The sequence below is a fragment of the Lycium barbarum genome, chromosome 10, assembly GCF_019175385.1.
Source record: "Lycium barbarum isolate Lr01 chromosome 10, ASM1917538v2, whole genome shotgun sequence".
In the NCBI taxonomy this organism is placed as follows: Eukaryota; Viridiplantae; Streptophyta; class Magnoliopsida; order Solanales; family Solanaceae; genus Lycium; species Lycium barbarum.
This window is the reverse complement of record NC_083346.1, coordinates 114,760,273-114,784,077: the sequence shown is the minus strand read 5'-3', so window position 1 is coordinate 114,784,077 and position 23,805 is coordinate 114,760,273. Positions and strand designations below refer to the sequence as shown.

The window sequence follows — 23,805 nt, the reverse complement described above, 5'->3', positions numbered from 1 at the left end:
TCCTGAGGAGTAGGACGAGGATAGTAGAACATCCGTTGAGAAGGCTTTCGGGCATATGCTTCCGATATCTTATTTATTTCTTCCAATACTTTTTGTTTATAATCATGATTAGAGAGGTCAAACTCGTCTTCTTCCGCTAGTAACAGACTAATTTTCAAACATTTGAAACTATCATCAAGCAATTGCTCTAATTTTGAAAATGAACTCAATTTGAAATCTTTAATTTCAGGAGGAGGCTGCACACTAGGAGTGGCAAGGGTTTCTGCTTCTTATTTTGAAAATTATCAGAATGGTGTAATTTTTCAATTTCAGAAAACAATTTGTCGATTCTATCATGTAATGAAATAATTTGTTTGCCCTATATACTCATGTAAATACTGGCGTAATTTTGTTGCTTTAGCATAATATTAATATGCTGAGCCGAGATGGCGTTTAGGGCTATTTTTGGACTTGATCTGAGTTGGATAAATTCCTTGCCAGGGTTATTAACCTATAAAAGTCCCTCTGCAGTATCATCTTACCGTGCAATCCTAATAGTATAACCTATAACATTTATTGGAACTAACGTCTTGAATTTAAAATAAGGTTCAAAATATTTTACAAATTCAGGTTTTAATAAAATTTAACTACCTACATCACACTTAAAAGTGTTAGTATATAAATTACATTACACGTAAAATAGAGACTAGTAGAAGAACGAGCAAGAAAATTGACCCAAGCATTGTCAAACAAGTCTAGCAGTCTAGAGAAATAAGTGGGTTAGTCCAATTAATTCAATTTTTTTTAATTAATCCATGTGTATTGAACTTGAATAATTAACTCAAATCATACTAACCCACAACATTTTTCTTTTTGGAACCATTTTCATGAATTTACAATATAATTCAAGTTATACTACTATAAATTTAAATTTAATAAAATTTATAATTCCTACATAATACTTAAAATTTTACTCCCTCTCTCCAAATTTATTGTGACACAGTTGAAATTTCGAGATTTAAATTTCTAAATTTTAACCATAAATTTGGACATAAAAGCTTTAAGTTTTTTGATATAAAATTTAAATAATTAAAATCTATGTAATAAATCACAATAATAAAAAACTTAATTATTTTAAAAATCATATAAAAAGATTCCAATAAAAAAAAAACTTAATTAATTCTCGAAATTTCAATTGTGTCGAAGAAACAAAGTAGAGTACGTAAATTGCGCGTAAAATAAAGACTAGTAAAAGAATGAGTAAGAAAATTAATCCAAACATTATGAAACACGTCTAGTAGTCTAAAGAAATCTCGAGAAGTCACTAGAAGAGAAAAGCAATTGGCTACTTGTCCCAACTCAAAAACAATTTCAGACCAACTCACCTTATCTAATCGACGTGTGTTAGCAAAGAAACTTCTAGACACTCTAATTTACCTATATATATATATATATACCCTTCTCAACTTTTCAACCTAGCTACACCACATTTTTTACAATCTACAAAAACTTGCTTAAATACTCTTGTCTTTTTTTATTGCTTAGTTTAGTGATCTATTTGTGTTGTGAGGTTATAATATGGCTGGAAAAGGTGAAGGACCGGCAATAGGAATTGATCTAGGGACGACGTATTCGTGTGTGGGTGTATGGCAACATGATAGGGTTGAGATAATAGCAAATGATCAAGGGAATAGGACTACTCCTTCTTATGTTGCGTTTACTGATACGGAAAGACTTATTGGTGATGCTGCTAAGAATCAAGTTGCTATGAACCCTACCAACACCGTTTTTGGTAAGTTCTTAAATTCCATGTTTGTTTAAATTTGTTGAGTTTATGAGTTCTTGATTTTGCTATACCTGTAAAAAGAAGTGTAGCTTTGCTCCTGTTTTTGTTATTTAATAATCCCTTAAGAATTGGGTGTTTAATTTATAGCACAAAGGAGGATTATCTGTTTAACTTGTCCACCGTAGGGTTATCTGTCTAATACGTCCACCCTTAGATATGTTAGGCTAAACTTGTCAATGAAGAAGTTATTTTTTTGGCTGTTCTGTTTCTTCTTCTTTTGCTGATTTGTATGTTCTTTTTTGCTGATTTGGATGGTCTATCGATCCCTGTTTTTGTTACTTTTCATTAATACGATAATGATTAGTTTTCTAGAGATATATTGCTCGGTTTTTGTGACTACTATGGCTAGTTCTATTATTTAACCATCTCATTGCTGAACTCTTCTATATTTGATTATATAGATGCCAAGCGATTAATTGGTAGGAGATACAGTGACCCCTCAGTGCAAAGTGACATGAAACACTGGCCTTTCAAGGTTATTCCCGGTCCTGATGACAAGCCTATGATTGTTGTCAATTACAAAGGTGAAGAAAAGCAATTTTCTGCTGAAGAAGTCTCTTCTATGGTCCTTGTTAAGATGAAGGAAATTGCAGAAGCCTTTCTTGGAACAACAATAAAGAATGCTGTTGTTACCGTGCCAGCTTACTTCAACGACTCTCAACGACAGGCTACGAAAGATGCTGGAACTATTTCTGGCCTCAATGTTATGCGTATTATCAACGAGCCTACTGCTGCTGCAATCGCATATGGTCTTGATAAGAAAACAAGCAGTACGGGGGAGAAAACTGTGCTTATTTTTGACTTGGGTGGTGGTACATTTGATGTTTCGCTTCTTACTATTGAAGAGGGTATTTTTGAAGTGAAGGCTACTGCTGGTGATACGCATCTTGGTGGTGAAGATTTTGATAACAGGATGGTTAGTCACTTTGTTCAAGAATTCAAGAGGAAGAACAAAAAGGATATTAGTGGAAATCCCAGAGCTCTTAGGAGACTGAGAACTGCTTGTGAAAGAGCAAAAAGAACGCTCTCATCCACTGCTCAGACAACCATTGAAATTGATTCCCTTTTTGAGGGTATCGATTTCTACACGACGATTACTCGTGCTCGGTTTGAGGAGCTTAACATGGATCTTTTCAGAAAATGTATGGAGCCTGTTGAGAAGTGTTTGAGGGACGCTAAAATGGACAAAAGCGGCGTTCATGAAATTGTTCTTGTTGGTGGCTCTACTAGAATTCCAAAGGTACAACAGTTATTGCAGGACTTCTTTAATGGGAAGGAACTCTGCAAGAGCATCAACCCGGATGAGGCTGTTGCCTATGGTGCTGCTGTGCAAGCTGCAATCTTGTGTGGTGAAGGGAACGAAAAAGTTCAAGATCTTTTGTTGTTGGATGTTACCCCTCTTTCCCTTGGTCTGGAAACTGCTGGAGGTGTTATGACCACCTTGATTCCGAGGAACACTACGATCCCAACTAAGAAAGAACAGGTGTTTTCGACCTACTCGGACAATCAGCCTGGTGTCTTGATTCAAGTTTATGAAGGGGAAAGAACCAGGACCAGAGACAATAACTTGCTTGGTAAATTCGAGCTCACTGGCATTCCTCCAGCACCAAGAGGGGTTCCTCAAATCACTGTATGCTTCGACATTGATGCAAATGGTATTCTGAATGTCTCTGCTGAGGACAAAACAACTGGCCAGAAGAACAAGATTACCATCACCAATGACAAAGGAAGATTGTCCAAGGAAGATATTGAGAAAATGGTTCAAGAAGCTGAGAAGTACAAAGCTGAAGATGAAGAGCACAAGAAGAAAGTGGAAGCCAAGAATGCCTTGGAGAATTATGCATACAACATGAGAAACACCATTAAGGATGACAAGATCGCTTCAAAGCTTTCTCCTGATGACAAGAAGAAGATAGAGGACTCAATTGAGGAGGTGATTCAGTGGCTGGATGGAAATCAGTTAGCAGAGGCTGATGAATTTGAGGACAAGATGAAGGAGCTTGAGAGCATTTGCAACCCCATCATTGCAAAGATGTATCAAGGTGGTGCTGGTGGTCCTGACATGGCTGGTGGCATGGATGAGGAAGGTCCTTCTGCTGGTGCAACCGGTCCAGGTCCCAAGATTGAAGAAGTCGATTAAGTCTATTACCCGGATTTAAGATGATATCTATAATTCTAGTAGTCAAATATAGTTGTAGTAATTTCATTTTCTACTTCTTGTTGTAATATGCTTGAGACTTCAGCTGTTTGTGTAAGTTATTTTTGAGACGATGTAAGCATCCCGTACTCTTGCTGGTGCAGTGATCGGTGGATGGGTTTGTTTTGTGAAAGAACCCTTCGACTAAATCTTATTGAATTTTCTGTGCAAGTCTTTTTTCTATCCTCATGGTAACACAAAACTAGGGAAGGCTGGAACTAGTTATGCATCAGTTACACATTATTTAACACGAAAACGGTTTAATGGGACAACGAGCCAAGAGGTCCAGCATAATAAGGCAAGAACACAGTGAGATTGATCGGAGAAGTTTCTTCTCTCTATTTATTTCTATGCTGTGGGCTTTTTGACGATTTAGCAGATAATGAATGCAATTTTGCATAAAATCTTGGATGCACGAGGTCTCGTTTTGTTGGAGCCCAAGCAACGCATAGCTTGTTGCTTCTGTGCATGTTATGTCTCAATAAATATTAACCGGTGAAAGTGAAGTTTTCGATTATCCTAAAGTCAGTCAATTTCTTGTGCGGATTGCTCTTCATATGGATTGGTTTTTAATTTTTGCTCCTGTTTTTCATTTAATGATTATTTGTGGGCTAAAGTATCATTATTTTGCTCCGTCTACGAAATCAGAGATTCTTTGCAGAGTTACAAAAAAAAAAAAAGAAGGAAAACTTTCGTAGGGTAAAATTTTATAGAAATTATGCTATTATAGTTTGTGTAGTAGTTAATTTGCTCAGTATATGTTTATAGTAATTTTGTCTTGTCTTGCCTAAGTTCTGCGGATAACTTAATTTCTATGAAATCTTGTTTTGTCCGAATATCCTTTTTTCCTTCTAAACATCCAAACTTTTCCAATTTAAAATACTCCAAACAGCAATCACGTGAACTAGTGTGGAATAAAAAAATTAAAAAAAAAACCTTGAAGATTTGAGAGAACTAGTAACAAATAAATATTCAGAAGTTGGACGAAAAATTGATTACAAATTTGTTCATGTTTAATCAGGTCTAAAGTCGGGTGGTTGAGTTGGATTAAATGGGTAGAATGTGTATTAATTAAATAGGTTATTAAGAAAATAAAATTTTAACATAAATGGCATGTCAACTAGAGAGGAATGGGAGTAGGGGTGAACACGAAAAACTGAACCAAAATAAATCGAGAAAAAAGAAACTAGCATTTATTTGGTTGGTTTTAATTTTAAAAACCGACTGTATTTGATTTGGTTTTGATTTCAAGTTGGAAAAAACCGAACCAAACCGACTTTATATATACATATTTTAAAAACTATATTTATATATATGTGTGCGTGTGTTTTTATTTTTTTTAATGAAAAAATTACAATGTACACTATATTACAAAGTAGTAGTATTTACTCTGTCCAAATATGAGCATCTTTGGGTCCCATTTGGAGCACATATTGTTGGAAAAAATTAGAGATGATCACATTAAGAAGAACAAATAACAAATAAATAAAATACAGTAATAACAATAAAGATAAGATAAAGTTGAAATTAGAAAATCGTGTTGAAGGTTGTTACGACCCAACCGGAGGGCCATGACGGGCACCCGGAGCTAACCCACCCGGGCACCTCTCATCATACATTCATATCATATCTAGGTGAGCCACATGGCTTATTAACAAACTCTATGCCTCAATAATACCATTTCCAACATCTAAAACTCTTTTATATCAATGTCAACAACTATGCCCATATACATATACACAAGCCGACAAGGCTAACAAAATGATATACAAAATGTGAGTCGACAAGGCTAAGAGACTTCTAACTGTACACAACTGTCTATGAGCTCTAGAAAGAGTGTGTGACATCATATAGACGGGACAGGGTCCCGCCATGCCCATATATACACAAAAGAATAGTACCCATGACTGCAGCTCTGGATCAAATGGAGCTCCTCTAAGCAATCTCTGGATAAGCAGCCTAAGGATCAATTCTATCTCCCTGTCCACCTGCGGGCATGACGCAACGTCCACAAACAAAAGGACATCAATACGGATAATGTACTGAGTATGTAAAGCATAATCAATAACATAATAGAAGCAAGAACGATATCATAAGAAAGAAGAGTCATGGGGTGATAAAGCCATTTATACCTCTAGCGACGTTCATCATATTCGCTTACCCTTTTTCTAATGGGAACCTTCCATTACATACACTTATACATATAGTAGTATCATACTCGACCAGAGAGGTTCGGTGTCTTACGTACCCGACCATAACAAGGTTCGGTGTGATACATACCTGACCCTACCAAGGCTCAGTGTCATCCGTACCCAACTGCACTTGTGCGCGCGCGATAGATATCATACCCAGCCATATAAGCTCGGTGTTCTTAATAGTCATACTTAGATATATACATGTATATACATAGGAGTACATAAGTATCATCAACATCATCATCGTCATCGTCATTTTCATTATACCTTTCCTTAGAAGATCAACTATCATAGGAGGGGACCAATAGTGTCATGAGAATATCAAGAACTGTGAGCTTTAATGATTCTAGGGAATGAAGTCATCATAGAAGACGTTATGGAATTCATGTGAAGGTATACAACAAATGGGAACATGCCTTAAGAAGAAGGGTTAGCCTTACATACCTCTTCGTCTTCTCAACTATCTAACATTCACCGCAAGGTTTGAGAAATCAACATTTAAAAGGATTCATACCATGGTTAAGTCTTAAGGACACTATTGAATTCAAACTAGAACAACTCATTAGCTAACAAAAATTGGGCAACATTTCCCCTATTTCATCGACTTCCACCATATCGCAAAACAACCCCCAAACAACATAATAACATCGTCAACATCATACTCAAGTAGTCATATTCAATTAAGTCTCAAAGTTCATTCTCATATTCAACTTACATCCACAACTTTAAAATCTTGTTGAATTTTCTGTTTTAAGCACAGTTTGTAAGTCTTTTTCTATCCTCATGGTAACACAAAACTAGGGAAGTCTGGAACTATTTATGCATCAATTACACATTATTTAACACGAAAACGGTTTAATGGGACAATGAGCCAAGAGGTCCAGCATAATAAGGCAAGAACACAATGAGATTCATCGGAGAAGTTTCTTCTCTCTATTTATTGTATGCTGTGGGCTTTTTGACGATTTAGCAGATAATGAATGCAATTTTGCATAAAATCTTGGATGCACGAGGTCTCGTTTTGTTGGAGCCCAAGCAACGCATTGCTTGTTGCTTCTGTGCATGTTATGTCTCAATAAACATTAACTGGTGAAAGTGAAGTTTTCGATTATCCTAAAGTCAGTCAATTTCTTGCGCGAATTGCTCTTCATATGGATTGGTCATTAATTTTTGCTCATATTTTTCATTTAATGATTATTTGTGGGCTAAAGTATCATTATTTCGCTTCGTCTACGGAATCAGAGATCCTTAGCAGAGTAAAAAAAAAAAAAAGCTTTCGCAAGGTAAAGTTTTATAGAAATTATGCTATTATAGTTTGTGTAGTAACTAATTTGCTCGGTATAAGTTTATAGTAATTTTGCCTTGTCCGGCCTAAGTTCTGTAGACATGAAGTTCTGCGGATAACTTAATTTCTATGAAATCTTATTTTGTCTGAATATCTTTTTTTCCTTCTAAACATCCAAACTTTTCCAATTTAAAATATGAAAAATTGACTACAAATTTGTTCATGTTTAATCAGGTCTAAAATCGGGTGGTTGAGTTGGATTAAATGGGTAGAATGTGTATTAATTAAATAGGTTATTAAGAAAATAAAATTTTAACATAAATGGCAGGTCAACTAGAGAGGAATGGGAGTAGGGGTGAACATGAAAAACTGAACCAAATTAAATCGAGAAAAAAGAAACCGACATTTATTTGGTTGGTTTTAATTTTAAAAACCGACTGTATTTGGTTTGGTATTGGTTTCAAGTTGGAAAAAACCGAACCAAACCGACTTTATATATACATATTTTAAGAACTATATTTATATATGTGTGTGTATATTTTTATTTTGTTAATGAAAAAATTACAATGTACAGTATATTACAAAGTACTAATATTTACCGTGTCCAAATATGAGCATCTTTGGGTCCCATTTGGAGCACATATAGTTGGAAAAAATTAGAGATGGTCACGTTAAGAAGAACAAATAACAAATAAATAAAATATAGTAATAACAATAAAGATAAGATAGAGTTGAAATTAGAAAATCCTGTTGAAGGCTGTCACGACCCACCCGGAGGGCCATGACGGGCACCCGAAGCTAACCCACCCGGGCACCTCTTATCATACATTCATATTCATATCTAGGTGAGCCACATGGCTTATTAACTAACTCTATGCCTCAATAATACCATTTCCAACGGCTAAAACACTTTTATATCAATGTCAACAACTATGCCCATATACATATACACAAGCCGACGAGGCTAACAAAATGATATACAAAATGTGAGTCGACAAGGCTAAGAGACTTCTAACTGTACACAACTGTCTACGAGCTATAGAAAGAGTGTGTGGCATCATATATACGGGACAGGGCTCCTATAGCATCCCCTTTGGGAGGATACTACTTACGAAACCAAAGCTAATTTCACACTTAAAACATTTAGAAGAAATTTATGCCAAAAGATATTCACAAAAATATTTAATAGCGGAAATAGGTCCATGCGAAAAAGGGTTGAAAGTGCGACATTTTTTTTTTCCATTGTACCCTCCAAAAAATTTCTTAGATGAAATACAATATCAGAGTATCAATTTAAAATGGTAATGCCCTTCTCAAATAGTCAACACATTTAAGAAACTTCGTTTTGAAATTTATATTTTCAAATCAACACCACTGCGGGTCCATAAGATGCACGAAACTCAAACTTGCTATTATCACAGAAACTAGTATCTTCCTTTGTACATAATTACAGGGCAAAATGTAAACCCAGTACATGGCATGACTTGGGTTGGAAGCACACCCTAAAATAGCAAAACAAGTCACCAAGTTCAAGATACAAGCATATGGTCTTGTGTCCAACAAGCCCCCAAAATTTCATACATAAGTGTTACATATGGATCATGTACAAGTCCCCAAACTTTTACAAGACCTAGATGCATATGCAAATGTGATCTTCACTAAGGCTCCCAAAAAGTCTACTCCAAATGGCCATCTTGAAATCTCTTCTCGTACATTACCTACGATAGAAAACAACTATCGCTAAGCATAAAGCTTAGTGGTGTATAAACTCTGGGCTTGGAGCCATTAGATTCTCCAATTCCCTTGTTCGTCATAGGTAGCTCAATGAGATAAGAATAAATCAAGTAACCAAGTATATCGAAAGTATCAAATACCAAACCTTGAAGAGCTTCGAAATATCGATATCAATATTCGAAGGCTCAAGTATCAGGAAAGCTTATACTTCAATCCAAGAGAGTTTGTCAATTAACCAATTTCGCCCAATATGTACGTCATGCCATCACACCAAGCACAATCAATATCAAGATGGACCGAAGCCCCAAATCAAGAAGGGTCGTCACCCAATAGTCAAGAGAATCAAGAGCCATGTTGAAAGTGGCTTTCCACTCGTACTCGAAAATGGACGAAAATCCATCATTAAGACGAAATGTAAATCCAAAGTCAAGATGGGAAAGATCCGAATAGAGAGGCATGCCGATATCGATGACAAAGTCACCGCAACAAGAAGGACAAAGTCCCAACAAGACTGTAAAATGATCAAGCAATTCGTACAAGTGGGCGCACTAGCGAAAGTTTTGCAATACTTGAGATAATAACCATACAATGATATAAGATGAAGAGCAAGGAAACAACCCATTAAGATACTTCAAAAATTCCAGAAAATAAAGATATTCCAAGTTCAATTTTATACACAAACCTTGGCGTTTTACCACACAACAAGTTCTACCACAACTCGAGGAGTTCAAATCGTCTACGCCATAGACCAACCAAAGTCCACTTCGTCAAAAAATTCCTCTTAGCTTGTACAAGAGAATATATACCTTACATACACAATCAAATATCTAATTAAGTTCAATAGTTTCAGCACGTCGAAACTAAACATGAAATCAGTGAAAATTAGCCTAAACTATCAAAACAGGAATTCTGGACAGTACTACTGTCCTTTACTGTCGCTCAGTTTCAAAGGGGTAAATGGCAAAAATAGACTCTGCGGCCTTAATGAAAGTTGTAGATATATGTCTTGGGGTTTTAGAGAAATTTGAATCACTCCTATAGCAGTTTTGTACAAAAAGATATGCTCAAAACACCTGTCCTGTACTTCATCACCCCTTTTTGAGTAAATACAAGCATAACTGGGTTTAGGAGCCTGAACTAAAGTTGTAGGGCTATGAAATAGCTTTCTATAACATCTTGAATCACTTAAAACTAAGCTTTATACAAGGAATTATGCTGAAAACACTAATAACTGTCCAGTCCAAAAGCGGGTTTGTAACTTACCTGAATCGTTTGGAGTTGCTTGGGGCTCTGTCACACCCCATTTTAACCGGGTCGATTTAGGGAGTATGACGTATTGGTGATTCCTGTTTATTCTGTTTTAAGGAGTCGCCACCTAATTATTTAACGGTGAATTAGGACACCTAGATGTTAACTAAGGGAAAGTTAAAACTAAACCTCAATTAATAATCTGCTTAACCAGTGTGATTCTAGGTAAGGGCTCTATATTATCCTAAAGGGAAGGGGTTAGGCATCCTTTAGAATCCGTTAACTTACGGTTATCCGACCAACTTAGGTTAATTAATTAAATTAAATGTAGGGTTAAATTTTAGAAAATGACTTTAAAATATTGCTAAAGTTTTTAAGAAGAAAATCATGTTAATTAAAATAAGATTTAGAGAAAAGAGCTAATAATTTGTATGAAGGAAATTTAAATGCCATTTTAAATGAAACTTATAAATATTGCTAAGATTTTAAAATAAGATGCTATTTAGAAATAAAACTTGTTAAAAAATATATATATATATTTTACGCACGAGAGGGTTTTAGGTAAAATTCACAAAATATTATTAAGGTTTTGAAAAAAAAGAAATATAATAATGCTATATGAAATAGGTTTAAACATACATTAATTGACCCCTTTTTATGATTTTAAGAGTATACACAAAAATAGCTAATACGAGTTTCTTTATCCTTTTACCGTTTTCTCATTAGCTACGCATAACTGAAAATACACGATTGACTCCAAACTTGAAGAGTTATTTATAAAATATCCGTGAGTTTATACTCGTGTATTAGTGACATTTTAAAATGTATATGATAATAAGAATAAACTATGGTCCTCTTTACTTAATATATAGTCATGCCATTTTGCAAATCCGTTATTCCCAATAAAATAAATATTAGACATTATAAATAATTTTAACATAAAAAGAAGAGAAATAAACTTATGGAATTAATTGTTAGTCTTCCTTAAACCAACTACCCGTTTCTAAAACTAAACCTACTAATTCATTAGGATTCATCTAAATTAACAAAACAAGATGTTAGTCATGCAATACAAATTAAATGCTTAAAGGAATAAAAATAGAGGAAATAAATCAAATTGAATGGGTTCAGTCCATTCTTTGGACTGCTGCAATCGGGCCTGCTGTTGGACTTTGGCCCAATAATAATCAATGGGCTGCTACGAACTGTTGCCGCTTTATGGGCCTTGGCCCAGAAATTTTGCACAGCTGATGGGGGTTGACTCGGTGAGAATATCCCGTTGGGCTTTGGCCCAACATTGAATGCGGAGAAATAACGAGTCCCTCGGACTCGTATGCGATGGTTATGCAAAAGATAAAAGGGGAAAAGATTAGTATACACTCAATGAATATGATAAAAATATGTAAAAAAAAATATAAACTCAAAGTAGATCAGTAGATGATATATAATATGTATATTTAAAGTATATTTCATGTATACACAATTCAGCCACTATATATTTATGACATACGAAAGCAGGGCAACACTCAAAACGTAGGCAGCAGTAGCAGATGCCATAACACGTGATATTTAGAGTACACCTGATATACTTGGATGGTATACACTAATATATGACCTTTGTATACATTGAGTGTATATTAGGCTTATATCTATGTATACTTTGAAGTATACCATGCCACAGAAAAAATCAGGTAGGAAGGGGATAAGTAGAAGTAGATGGTGCAGCACACTGATGTCACAGCCAACAAGTTCATACAGGAGGGGATGATTATTCCAATATTCATTAAAGCCTAGACAGTATCTAGTCATATAAACCATCTTGATTATACTAGCACAGTCCACATCATGATCAGGAAACCTCCCAGGGTAATCTATACCAAACAGAATGAGAATCAGTTCCTAAAGTAAGAAATCTGGACACTTATTTCTTATAAGAGAAGAACATCACGTAGGTTTGTTTAACTAGTCAGCTTCGATTCTAAATGATTCTCTGAATCTGCCACAGTTCCCATGCATACTATGTTCCTTTTGAGTTTACAGTATCTATTTTTGCACTTGAAACAAACTTTTGTTTCTAAAATCTGGGTTCAACCTGATATTGGCCAGCCAATATTTATTCCTCTTAAAGCAAGTCTTTCAAGTGTACTTGAGCGTAACATCACCAGTTTAGTAAGTCATTACTTTCAAAACTCATCTTAAGCAAACAAAGCAGCATTTCAGCAAGAAAGAGAAGGAAACTACAAACCTGTAAACCAATTGAACCTTACATTGAAGCATGCACAGTCAACATGATCACGAAAACTAAACTAAACAGGACCAAACATGTTTATTGTAACCAAAGTAACTGCAGACAGGCTAAAGCGCAGCTAAGGGGGACAGAAATCAAGCTAGTTTCATATGACACATCTAATAATGCTTTCAACTATACAGATGGTGTGCTATTTCACTAAAATGGAAGACATACAACCTGAACAAATGAGTTACAACCTTTAAACATGCATTACAAATTATTTAAACATACACCACCAGCTATTTAGATAGGTATATCATCCTTAGTATAATCGTAGATAAACACTTAGTACCTATGGAATCCTCACTGACCAAATGGGATTATATTAACCATAAAGGAAAGCCAAACTTATGAGCAGATTTACTTCTAATCATGCCATAAAGTAACAATGAAGCAGACAGGAAGAGGCTCGGTTTAAACTAAAGATGATATGTGCATGATTTAGGCAGCTATTAATCAATCAAGTATAAGCAGTAATCCATTCCTCTATATTAAAACATTTTTTGGTTATTTTGAGCAGGATTCATCAATTCTAACCATGAGTCAGACACACATCTTGATATATCGAAATAGGCCAAATAGGCATGCTTCAAATCCCACATCAGTCTAATGGAAAATCCAGCTTAATTAAACCAAACCAGCTTAACTAAACATGAGACTGAACTAATCTAACTAATCCATCTGTTCCAAAACCAACACATTGATCATGAAAACAGAGAAAAAAAAATAGAAAATAAGAATAAAAAGGGAATTACCTTCTTCGGGTGCAGCGAAGTGGGTACGGGCTTTCGAATCTATGCTCGAACACTTCAAATTCGATGTCGCGAGACTCGCATTCGCGACAAACGCAGAGCAGACGAGAAATTGTTTGAATATATTTTTTTTTGATTCGGTGTTTCGTGATACTGTCACAATCAAAAGAAAATATTTTGCAAGGGGTTTCTTGAACAAAAAAAAAGATTCTGGGGTTTCCCCTCTCCTCCTTAGTTCGAACTTTCCTCTGTTTCTTCAAGGGATTTTGGGTATTGAAAGAATTTATCTTGTAGGGGTTTTTTTTTTCGAATCCAAAAAGCTCTTGTTCTTCGGGAATTTTTCGATTAACAAAACAATAGGGGTTCAGGAACTCCTCCCTAGTTCGAGTTTTCTCCGTTTCTTGAGGGTAATTTCATGAACCAGAAAAATCTCCCCCCTTTTGGCATTAAAAAACTTGTATTTATAGGGTGGATTAGGTTTTTCTCTTGAGAGGAGCGGGGATAGAGGAAGTGGAGGTGACAGAGGAAGAAGAGGAGCGGGACAAAAGGGAATGGGGATGACAGTGAAGCGTGGGGGACATGGAATGGTGGTGTCAGGCGGAGGAGACAGTGAAGTGGGAGGATGGCGATGAAAGAGGGGGACAAAGAGGAAGTGGGGTGGCAGTGGCGTGGGAGACAGGGTGTGGTGGTGTCAGTGAGCAGCGAGAAGGGAGATGAGGCGGTGGGGTGGCGATGAGAAGGGAGGCGGGAGGCGAGGATGGTGGAGAAGAGGCGATGATGAGGCGGAAGAGGAAAATGAGAGGAGAAAGGAACGAAGAACGGGGCGGGGTGAGAAAATGAGGGGAAACCCTTATTTTGAGTAAAACGAGTCAGACCCGGTCCATTTGTGGACTGGGTCAATTTTTAGACCGGGTATTAAGAGAATAGGCTAATAAATTAAAACACGAATTATTCTAAAAATTGAGATAAGAGATATGGACTAGTCCAAAAATATTTAGGAGTTAATCGGACTTTGATTTGGGGTCCGGTAAGTCAAAATACGGACTGAGTGCAAGAAATAGTTTGACTTCTAAATTTGAATAAGAGACCTATTTTAATAATGAATATACCGAGGGTGACAAAATATTACTTAATACCAAAAAATGTGTGATTATTAGACTCGGGTAATAAAATCATATGGTGTTATAATAGCCGTGTAATAATATATGTTATTTTTCTTTGAAAATCCGCACTAAATAAATACTATTATTTAATTATGCAAAGATAAATGCGTAAGCTGGTAAAATGCCGAAATGATAAGAATTGTGAATTATAATAATATTAATAAATAATAATAATAATAATAATTATTATTATAATAGAATAATAAAGTGTCGGTATTGATAAGAGGCTAATAATTATAGTAAACATAATGTATATTTTTTATTTTTCCCAAAAATATTAGAAGCTTAAAATAGGTATTTTGGCAGAGAGGCGGGACAAAATTGGGTGTCAACAACTTGTCCCTCTTTGCCCGGTAATGATGAAAAGAGTTGTCGGGCAAAGACGTTGACTCAATAGTCTATTTTGTCCCGGCTAAAGGAAACTTGAGAGGATTACGACCGAACTCCGGTCTCTGAGTTGCCTACATATCTCGGGCTTTACGAGAATCAGGTCGAGTGTAGTTCTGGGATAATTACGACACCTGATCCCCGACTAGCGCAAACTTGCAAAATATTGTCCCAATGTTGAATTATGATGACACTGGGTATTATGATAGAACTTGAGAATTTTGGAAATTGAATTGCTGGAATATGAAAGAATACTTGTGATTAGAGACGAGTGTTCGAGTTAGATCTTTGACCCGTGTCGGGAAGTCTGATTATCCTTCCCGACAAACTGCCCCAGTTCGCTGCCGAAGAAAAAGTTTCACGATTTGATGTGTGATGCCAACTTCGATATTGTTCAAAGCCAACAGCTAAAAACAAATGTTAGCAATAAAGAAATATATGTAAATGCGACAGGGTTGGAGAAGTTACACTTGCAGCCCCTGTTTCGACAGTTTAATCCACATTTGGAGGTGGGTGCCTTAATTGAAATATAAAATACCCGCATTCGGAGGTGGGCGCCTGAACTGAAATATAAAATACCCGCATTCGGAGGTGGGTGCCTGAACTAAAATATAAAATACCTGCATTCGGAGGTGGGCGCCTGAACTGAAATATAAAATACCCGCATTCAGAGGTGGGCGCCTGAACTGAAATATAAGATACCCGCATTCGGAGGTGGGTGCCTGAACTTGAAATATGAGATACCCGCATTCGGAGGTGGGCGCCTGAACTGAAACATAAGATACCCGCATTCGGAGGTGGGTGCCTGAACTTGAAATATAAGATACCCGCATTCGGAGGTGGGTGCCTGAACTTGAAATATAAGATACCCGCATTCGGAGGTGGGTGCCTGAACTGAAATATAAGATACCCGCATTCGGAGGTGGGTGCCTGAACTTGAAATATAAGATACCCGCATTCGGAGGTGGGTGCCTGAACTGAACATTGAAATACCCGCATTCTAAGGTGGGTGCCTAAATTGGAAATTGACATACCCGCATTCTAAGGTGGGTGCCTAATTTGAACATTGAAATACCCGCATTCTAAGGTGGGTGCCTGAATTGAACATTGAAATACCCGCATTCTAAGGTGGGTGCCTGGATTGAAATTGACATACCCGCATTCTAAGGTGGGTGCCTGAATTGAACATTGAAATACCCGCATTCTAAGGTGGGTGCCTGAATTGAACATTGAAATACCCGCATTCTAAGGTGGGTGCCTGGATTGAAATTGACATACCCGCATTCTAAGGTGGGTGCCTGAATTGAACATTGAAATACCCGCATTCTAAGGTGGGTGCCTAAATTGGAAATTGACATACCCGCATTCTAAGGTGGGTGCCTAATTTGAATTTTGAAATACCCGCATTTTAAGGTGGGTGCCTAAATCATGTCCACTTCCCATGGTGCAAAAAATGTAAATCCATATCCACTTTCAGGGTGCAGAAAAATAAATCCAAGTCCACTTTCATAGTTCAAAATATAAATCTACGTCCGCATTTCACGGTACAAAATATAAATCCACGTCGACTTTGACGTCCGTATTATACGGTACAACAGTAAATTTACATCTACTTTCACGTCTGCATTATACGGCGCAAAAATAAATTCACTTTTACTTTCGAAACATAAATCTGTATCCACTTTCTACAATTATATGTATATTTTTGTAATATAATTCTACTCCCACTCCCATATTCGTATCCACAATATAAATGTAAATCCACGTCCACTTTAGAGATAATATTGTAAAAAGATATCCACATCTTACTCGATGTCCCATTGTGACGGAAGTTAAATATATAATTAACCCCCCCAATTTGATATACGATGCAATATTTCGATCTTGTTATCTTATTAACATACTTCATTCTAAAAGAATTTGATAATGATTTGAACATGTATGAAGTGATGACGAAATTGAGGAATTCTAACCAATAACAGGTGATCAAGGTCAGTGTCCATGATTATATGTATTCGATCCATCGATGAATGTCACGAGCTAAAACAACTGTTAGTGATAAGAATCAATAGCTGGGTCTAAAAGAATTATACTTACAGCCCTTGGTTGAGAAGGTGAACTTGTGTCCACTGTTGCAATTGAAATTTCGTGATGAGTGGAACGACGCCCACCGTTCGGCATAAGCTACCTTTGCATCCACGCTGAAGAGTATTTGCATTTTGAAGAAAGTTAACTTTTTGATCACGCCCATAATTTAATACATGCACCGTGTTCATGTTAATTGGACCTGTCTCAACAAAGAAAAACTGTGAGTTTAAAAGAAAATTGGTTGACTTGTGCATGTCGGGGAACTTGGCCCTTGAATTGACTTTTGTCTCGGTCGCGTCCACGTTCTTCGATGTCTCACCACATATCTTGCTTTGTCGGGGAGTTTCAGTTATAAAAAAAAAAATGTATTTTGAAAATAAAGTAATGAGATTTGGATGACTTTGACAGGAAATACTTAGTGGCTCTAATATCTAACATGATTAAGAAGACTCGATTTTTGAATTTACTCACATTTTAGAAATATGGATGGACTTTTGTTTAAAACCACTTTTATGCTACTTCTAAAAATTTGTCCCAGTTTCAGTCTTAGAGATGCTTGATTCTGGACAATTGAAAAATAAGAACTTATAATGAAAGTTTTCGAAAGTGATTTGACCGACTTCGAAATTTGTCCCAGTTTCAAGTCCTGGAAACGCTTGGTTCTAAACGATCGAAAAGTGAGAAAGTTGTAATGAAAAAATTTTGAAAGTGATTTGACCGATTCCAAAAATTTGTCCCAGTTTCAAGATACTAAAACACATGAATTTAAACGGTGGGAAGACCAAGTCTTGTATAAAAATCCTTATGTATTTTATAGGAACCAAAATGTTTGGACAAACTGAAGATAAAAATTTTAAGATAGAAGGGCCGAACCCGCCTCGGGTTGCCTACGTATCCCAAAGGAATCAGGCCAGACGTAGTTCGTGATGAACATAAAGATTTTTGAGTTTGTTTTGTTTTTTAATAAAGGGGCCGAACCCTATGTGGGTTGCCTACGTATCCAAAAGGAAATCAGGCCATACGTAGTTCCACCCATACAACAAAGATACTGAAATGATTTGAAAAAGTGGCCGAACCCGATGTGGGCTGCCTACGTATCCAACAGGAAGTCAGGCCAAACGTAGTTCGTTACAAACAAAATGACAGAATCTTAATTTAAAAAGGCCGTAACAAAACATAGAGGCAACATGACAAAAGGAACTAAATGTTCTAGTTGATGCCTCCGGCCTACTACAAAAGAAAATTTAAACTTAAAATACTGAAACTCCCGGCGAACCGAGGCTAAGATAGAAGTCCAATTTTGCAACTCAGGTCCCGGCTCACCAGCCTATAAAGTCAATATTTCAGCAAAGTCTTTGATTATCATAGCATGATCATCTTCATCTTCCACGAACAGGTTCTTGACTCCTTCCACGATATCATCATAGGCAACTTCAACAATAAGATCTGAAGGTTTTAAGAAAGTTTGATCAATGGTAGGAATGGGTTTTGGCAATGCAATCTCCTTCCTTTTATTCTTTCGTGCTTTCTTCACTTCTTCCTCAGTTGGCTCATATCCCAAACCGAATGTAAACTGTTGCGTAGGGAGAACGACTGGCTCAACCCGCCCATTTAGTGTTTTCCCTAGCCCAAATCCAGGTTGGTACCCATTTCTCACCATTTCTTTTGCAACCATAATTGCGGCACATGATCTTTTGAACTCTTGAGTTTGACATACTTCACTCTCCTTAGTGACATTCACAACCTCCCAAGCGTGGTAAGCTGCTCCGTCGAACCCTCCTTCTGCCTCGATGAATGGGGTGGATTGCTCTAGATAGAAAGACGTGTCCCCTTCTCCGTGTATACATATTTGTTGCTGATCCCACTCGAATTTGACAGTTTGGTGCAAAGTAGATGGTACGGCCCCTGCCAAATGGATCCACGGTCTACCTAACAACATGTTGTATGTCGTGGAAATATCAAGTACTTGAAAATCCATAATGAATTCAACAGGGCCAATCAACACTTTCAACTCTATTTCCCCAATAGGGCGCCTTTGAGCCCCATCAAATGCTCGAATATTCATATCACTGGTCTTGAGCTCACTAACATTATATCCGATCTTCTTCAGACTTGCTAATGGACAGATGTTGAGTCCAGAACCCCCATCAATCAATACTTTAGCCACAAACATGTTACGACACTTGACAGTTATATAGAGTGCTTTGTTATGCATACATCCTTCTGGCGGCAGTTCTTCATTATCGAAGCTGATTCGATGGCTGTCAAGTACGCGCTCAATCATCCCAGCTAACGCCTCACTAGTTGTTTCGCTTGGGACATATGCTTCATTCAAGATCTTCAACAGTGCATTTCTGTGCATATCTGAACTCAAAAGCAAAGAGAGAATAGGAATTTGAGCATTGGTCTTTTTCAACTGATCCACAACTGAATACTCACTAACCTTAATCTTCCTCAGAAATTCTTCTGCTTCGAATTCAGTCACGACCCTTTTGGGAGGTACATTGGTTTCCTTAACTTGCCCCAATCTAACTAGCTCTTCTGGAGAATAGCATCTTCCAGACCTTGTCATTCCTGATGTCTTAACCTTGTCAGTGATCGTGTCCTTTCCTCGACATTCCATCACAGTTTGTTGATAATTCCATGGTACGGCTTTTGTATCGAGCACTGGTAACTGATTTGATGCTCGAACTACTTCCACAGGTATTGATGAAGCTCCTAATATCTCGACAGGCACACAACCCTTTATCACTACAGCCGGAGAAGCAACGGCTACAAAATCATGTTCCTCCACACGATCCACAGGCACTATAAATTCGGCTGGGTCATCAACATTTTCATCTATTCCAATCATATTTATCGTGGCCCCATCATGGGTCGGGAGTGGATTGTTAACCACATTTGGTGTTGGTGGTTTGACCGTGATCTGTTTTGCTTCAATAAGATCCTCAACCTTATGCTTCAATGCGTAACAACGATCAGTGGAATGGCCTTTTACCCCCGAATGATATGCACATGTTTTAGTAGGATCAAAGCTTCTGGGTAATGGATCTGGAATTCTACCTTCCACAGGATATACTAAGCCTGAAGCTTGCAGTCTTTCGAAAACAACGCTCAGTGGTTCTCCCAATGGTGTGAAATTGCGAAACGGTTTATTTGGGCGAGGTGCGGATGCATTGTTTGGATGATGAGGTTGTGATGGTGGAGCTGGATATGTTGGTGGTCGTGGAGCTCGATATGCTGGTTGTGTGTTGTAAACGGGGTAAGATATTTGTGGTGATTGAGGTTGGTAAGATGACAAAGTTTGGTCGTATGGATATGGAGAATATTGGAAATACTGTGAGTGAGGAGCGTTAGGCTGGTATCGTGGTGGTTGTTGATGGCGGTACGAGGTGTTTCCCAAAGCCATTACCGAGGCTGCTTCCTTTTCTTTTTTCTTTCCGTTTCCGAGAGTACCTGTTTGTATAGCCCTACTAGTAGACTGCAAAGCCGCAAGACTTGTTATTCTCCCTGTCTTAATGCCATCTTCGATCATGTCCCCAGCTTTGATCACTTCTGCAAAAGTTTTTCCACCCATTGTCACCAAACGTTCATAGTATTCCGGTTCTAGTGCTTGAATGAAGAAAATAACCATTTCTGTCTCCTCCATGGGTGGGTGTACCCTAGATGCTTCTTCTCTCCACCGTATAGCATATTCTCGAAATGATTCGATCGACTTTTTCTGCAACTTTGTAATTGAGATTCTATCAGGAGCGATCTCGACATGAAACTTGTAGTGATCCACAAAAGCATTTGCCAAATCATCCCAAGTACGCCATTTGGTTGTATCTTGCTTGGAATACCATTCCAAGGCTTTTCCACTCAAACTTTGATTGAATAGTTTGACTCTTATCCCTTCATTCTTTCCTACGCCAATCAACTTTTCACAATAAACTTTCAAATGAAAGAAAGGGTTTCCCGACCCATCAAACTTCTCAAATTTTGGGATCTTGTAACCTGGTGGCAATTCTACCTCAGGAAATGCACATAATTCTTCATATCTCACGCTTTGATTACTACCCAGTCCACGCAAACTTCTCATGGCATCTTCCAAACTTTTGAGCTTTCTATTTATCATTTCATCATTAACTGACCGTGCCTCATTTTCAACTTCGACATAATGATCAACATCTGTGCGACATTGTCCTTGAATCTGTGTCATGGGTGGAGCTGTGGTATAAGTATACACTGGCGGAACTTGATGTGTATTGGTAACATCATGTGCCGGCGGTATGAACTGAGCTTTTGAAGAGGTGGCTGTAAATAAAAAAGGAGCATTTTGAGTGAGGTGTTCGGAGCGAACTGGCTGAGAAGTGGTAAAATAATTTGTTTGGTTAAATTCGTCCAAATTTGGAAATGGAGGTGGCACAGGCAAAGTCTGACGAACTCCTTGGGACGGAGTCATATGTGGTGGCGTTTGAGAAAATGACCGGTTGTGAAGTACCATGTGACTTAATTCAGCAACTCGTCGCTCCAGACGAGCAATGATCTCCAAATGTGTTTCTGGTTCATTAGAAGGTGTGGGATCACTCGTGATCGGTAAACTAAAAGATGGCTCAGATGAAGTGGTTGCATTGATCAAACTTTGATCCATTTTAGAACGAGTCTTTTTAGTTAACCAGATGATTAGTGATGAGTCAGAGTCTGATTTCTTGGCTCTAGACCGTGTGAAATATGGATGCTCCGCCAGTTCCCCTTTAGCACAAGTCAACCTTTTTGTTTTGAAAATTGAGTTTAAAAATAAAAAGATAAAAGAAAGAAAAAGAAAACGAGTCAGTATACGATAATGACATATTATTGCACATAAAACATATGATTTGCACATAATACATCGTGTTCTATAATGCAAGGGACCTCTTTAATGCCCGAGGTAGGCCATTTGAAGGACAAACATGTTTTTTATGTATCATTCCATAACTCTTCCTAAAACTAATTTGCAAGAATAATAAAAATTATTACATGTCAATAAATAATACATCTCAAAGTTAAACTAAGATATCTAATACTTCAACTCCACTAATTTCTTTTGGTTGTCTTCAACCTCCAGCATTAATTTAGATGCTCCACGTCAACCTGCAACAAAAGGTCAGTTTTTCTTGAAATACTTATCTATAGAGTACTAGGTCTACATATTCCACATATTTGTCCTTCAAATAATGCACATAGATAGTGAGTAGTGTCACTTAGAGTCATAGACTCTTTTGGACATTTGGTAAGGTTCACTAATGAACTTAATACACCAAGGGTATTAAGCCTCCTAGGTTTAAAATGATGCATGTCCTTACAAGGTTTTGGCTTCGCTCTACCCTAAGTAGACTAAGAATGGGTTTACTAGACGCAAGGTTCCCAAGCGGACTGCTCGAGTGAGAAGGCTACGCGGTTCCCGTTACTCGGGCACCCCGCGCATACGCCAACTCTCCTAAAATTTGGATTCTACGAAAGAAATTTGCGGGTGCGCAAAACACACCTCGCGTGTACGTGTGATAGTGTGAGTTTCCAGAAGTAGAAGAAATATGAACGGAATGACAGTTTAAGGAAAGCAGTAATGTACATATTACATAGAAAAAATGCACATAAGGAATGAAATACAAACATTTAAAAGCATATAAAGCAACAATATAGGGAAAATAAAGCAAAACAAACAAAATGTCCCACAGATTATTTATTAACCTAAGTTGTTATGGTTAGAACCTAAGTTCCCTAGTGGAGTCGCCAAGCTGTCACACCCCATTTTAACCGGGTCGATTTAGGGAGTATGACGTATTGGTGATTCCTGTTTATTCTGTTTTAAGGAGTCGCCACCTAATTATTTAACGGTGAATTAGGACACCTAGATGTTAACTAAGGGAAAGTTAAAACTAAACCTCAATTAATAATCTGCTTAACCAGTGTGATTCTAGGTAAGGGCTCTATATTATCCTAAAGGGAAGGGGTTAGGCATCCTTTAGAATCCGTTAACTTACGGTTATCCGACCAACTTAGGTTAATTAATTAAATTAAATGTAGGGTTAAATTTTAGAAAATGACTTTAAAATATTGCTAAAGTTTTTAAGAAGAAAATCATGTTAATTAAAATAAGATTTAGAGAAAAGAGCTAATAATTTGTATGAAGGAAATTTAAATGCCATTTTAAATGAAACTTATAAATATTGCTAAGATTTTAAAATAAGATGCTATTTAGAAATAAAACTTGTTAAAAAATATATATATATATTTTACGCACGAGAGGGTTTTAGGTAAAATTCACAAAATATTATTAAGGTTTTGAAAAAAAAGAAATATAATAATGCTATATGAAATAGGTTTAAACATACATTAATTGACCCCTTTTTATGATTTTAAGAGTATACACAAAAATAGCTAATACGAGTTTCTTTATCCTTTTACCGTTTTCTCATTAGCTACGCATAACTGAAAATACACGATTGACTCCAAACTTGAAGAGTTATTTATAAAATATCCGTGAGTTTATACTCGTGTATTAGTGACATTTTAAAATGTATATGATAATAAGAATAAACTATGGTCCTCTTTACTTAATATATAGTCATGCCATTTTGCAAATCCGTTATTCCCAATAAAATAAATATTAGACATTATAA

At 36.9% G+C, this 23,805-nt stretch overlaps 1 protein-coding gene across 1 annotated transcript; it reads left to right on the top strand.

Moving 5' to 3' along the window:
- The first annotated feature begins 1,444 nt into the window (after positions 1 to 1,444).
- LOC132615618 (heat shock cognate 70 kDa protein 2-like) lies at positions 1,445 to 4,193 on the top strand. The gene is made up of 2 exons (XM_060330227.1): positions 1,445 to 1,771; positions 2,227 to 4,193. Exons 1-2 carry the CDS (start codon positions 1,558 to 1,560, stop codon positions 3,963 to 3,965), a joined length of 1,953 nt encoding a protein of 650 aa, XP_060186210.1. The 5' UTR covers positions 1,445 to 1,557; the 3' UTR covers positions 3,966 to 4,193.
- The last annotated feature ends 19,612 nt before the right edge of the window (positions 4,194 to 23,805 follow it).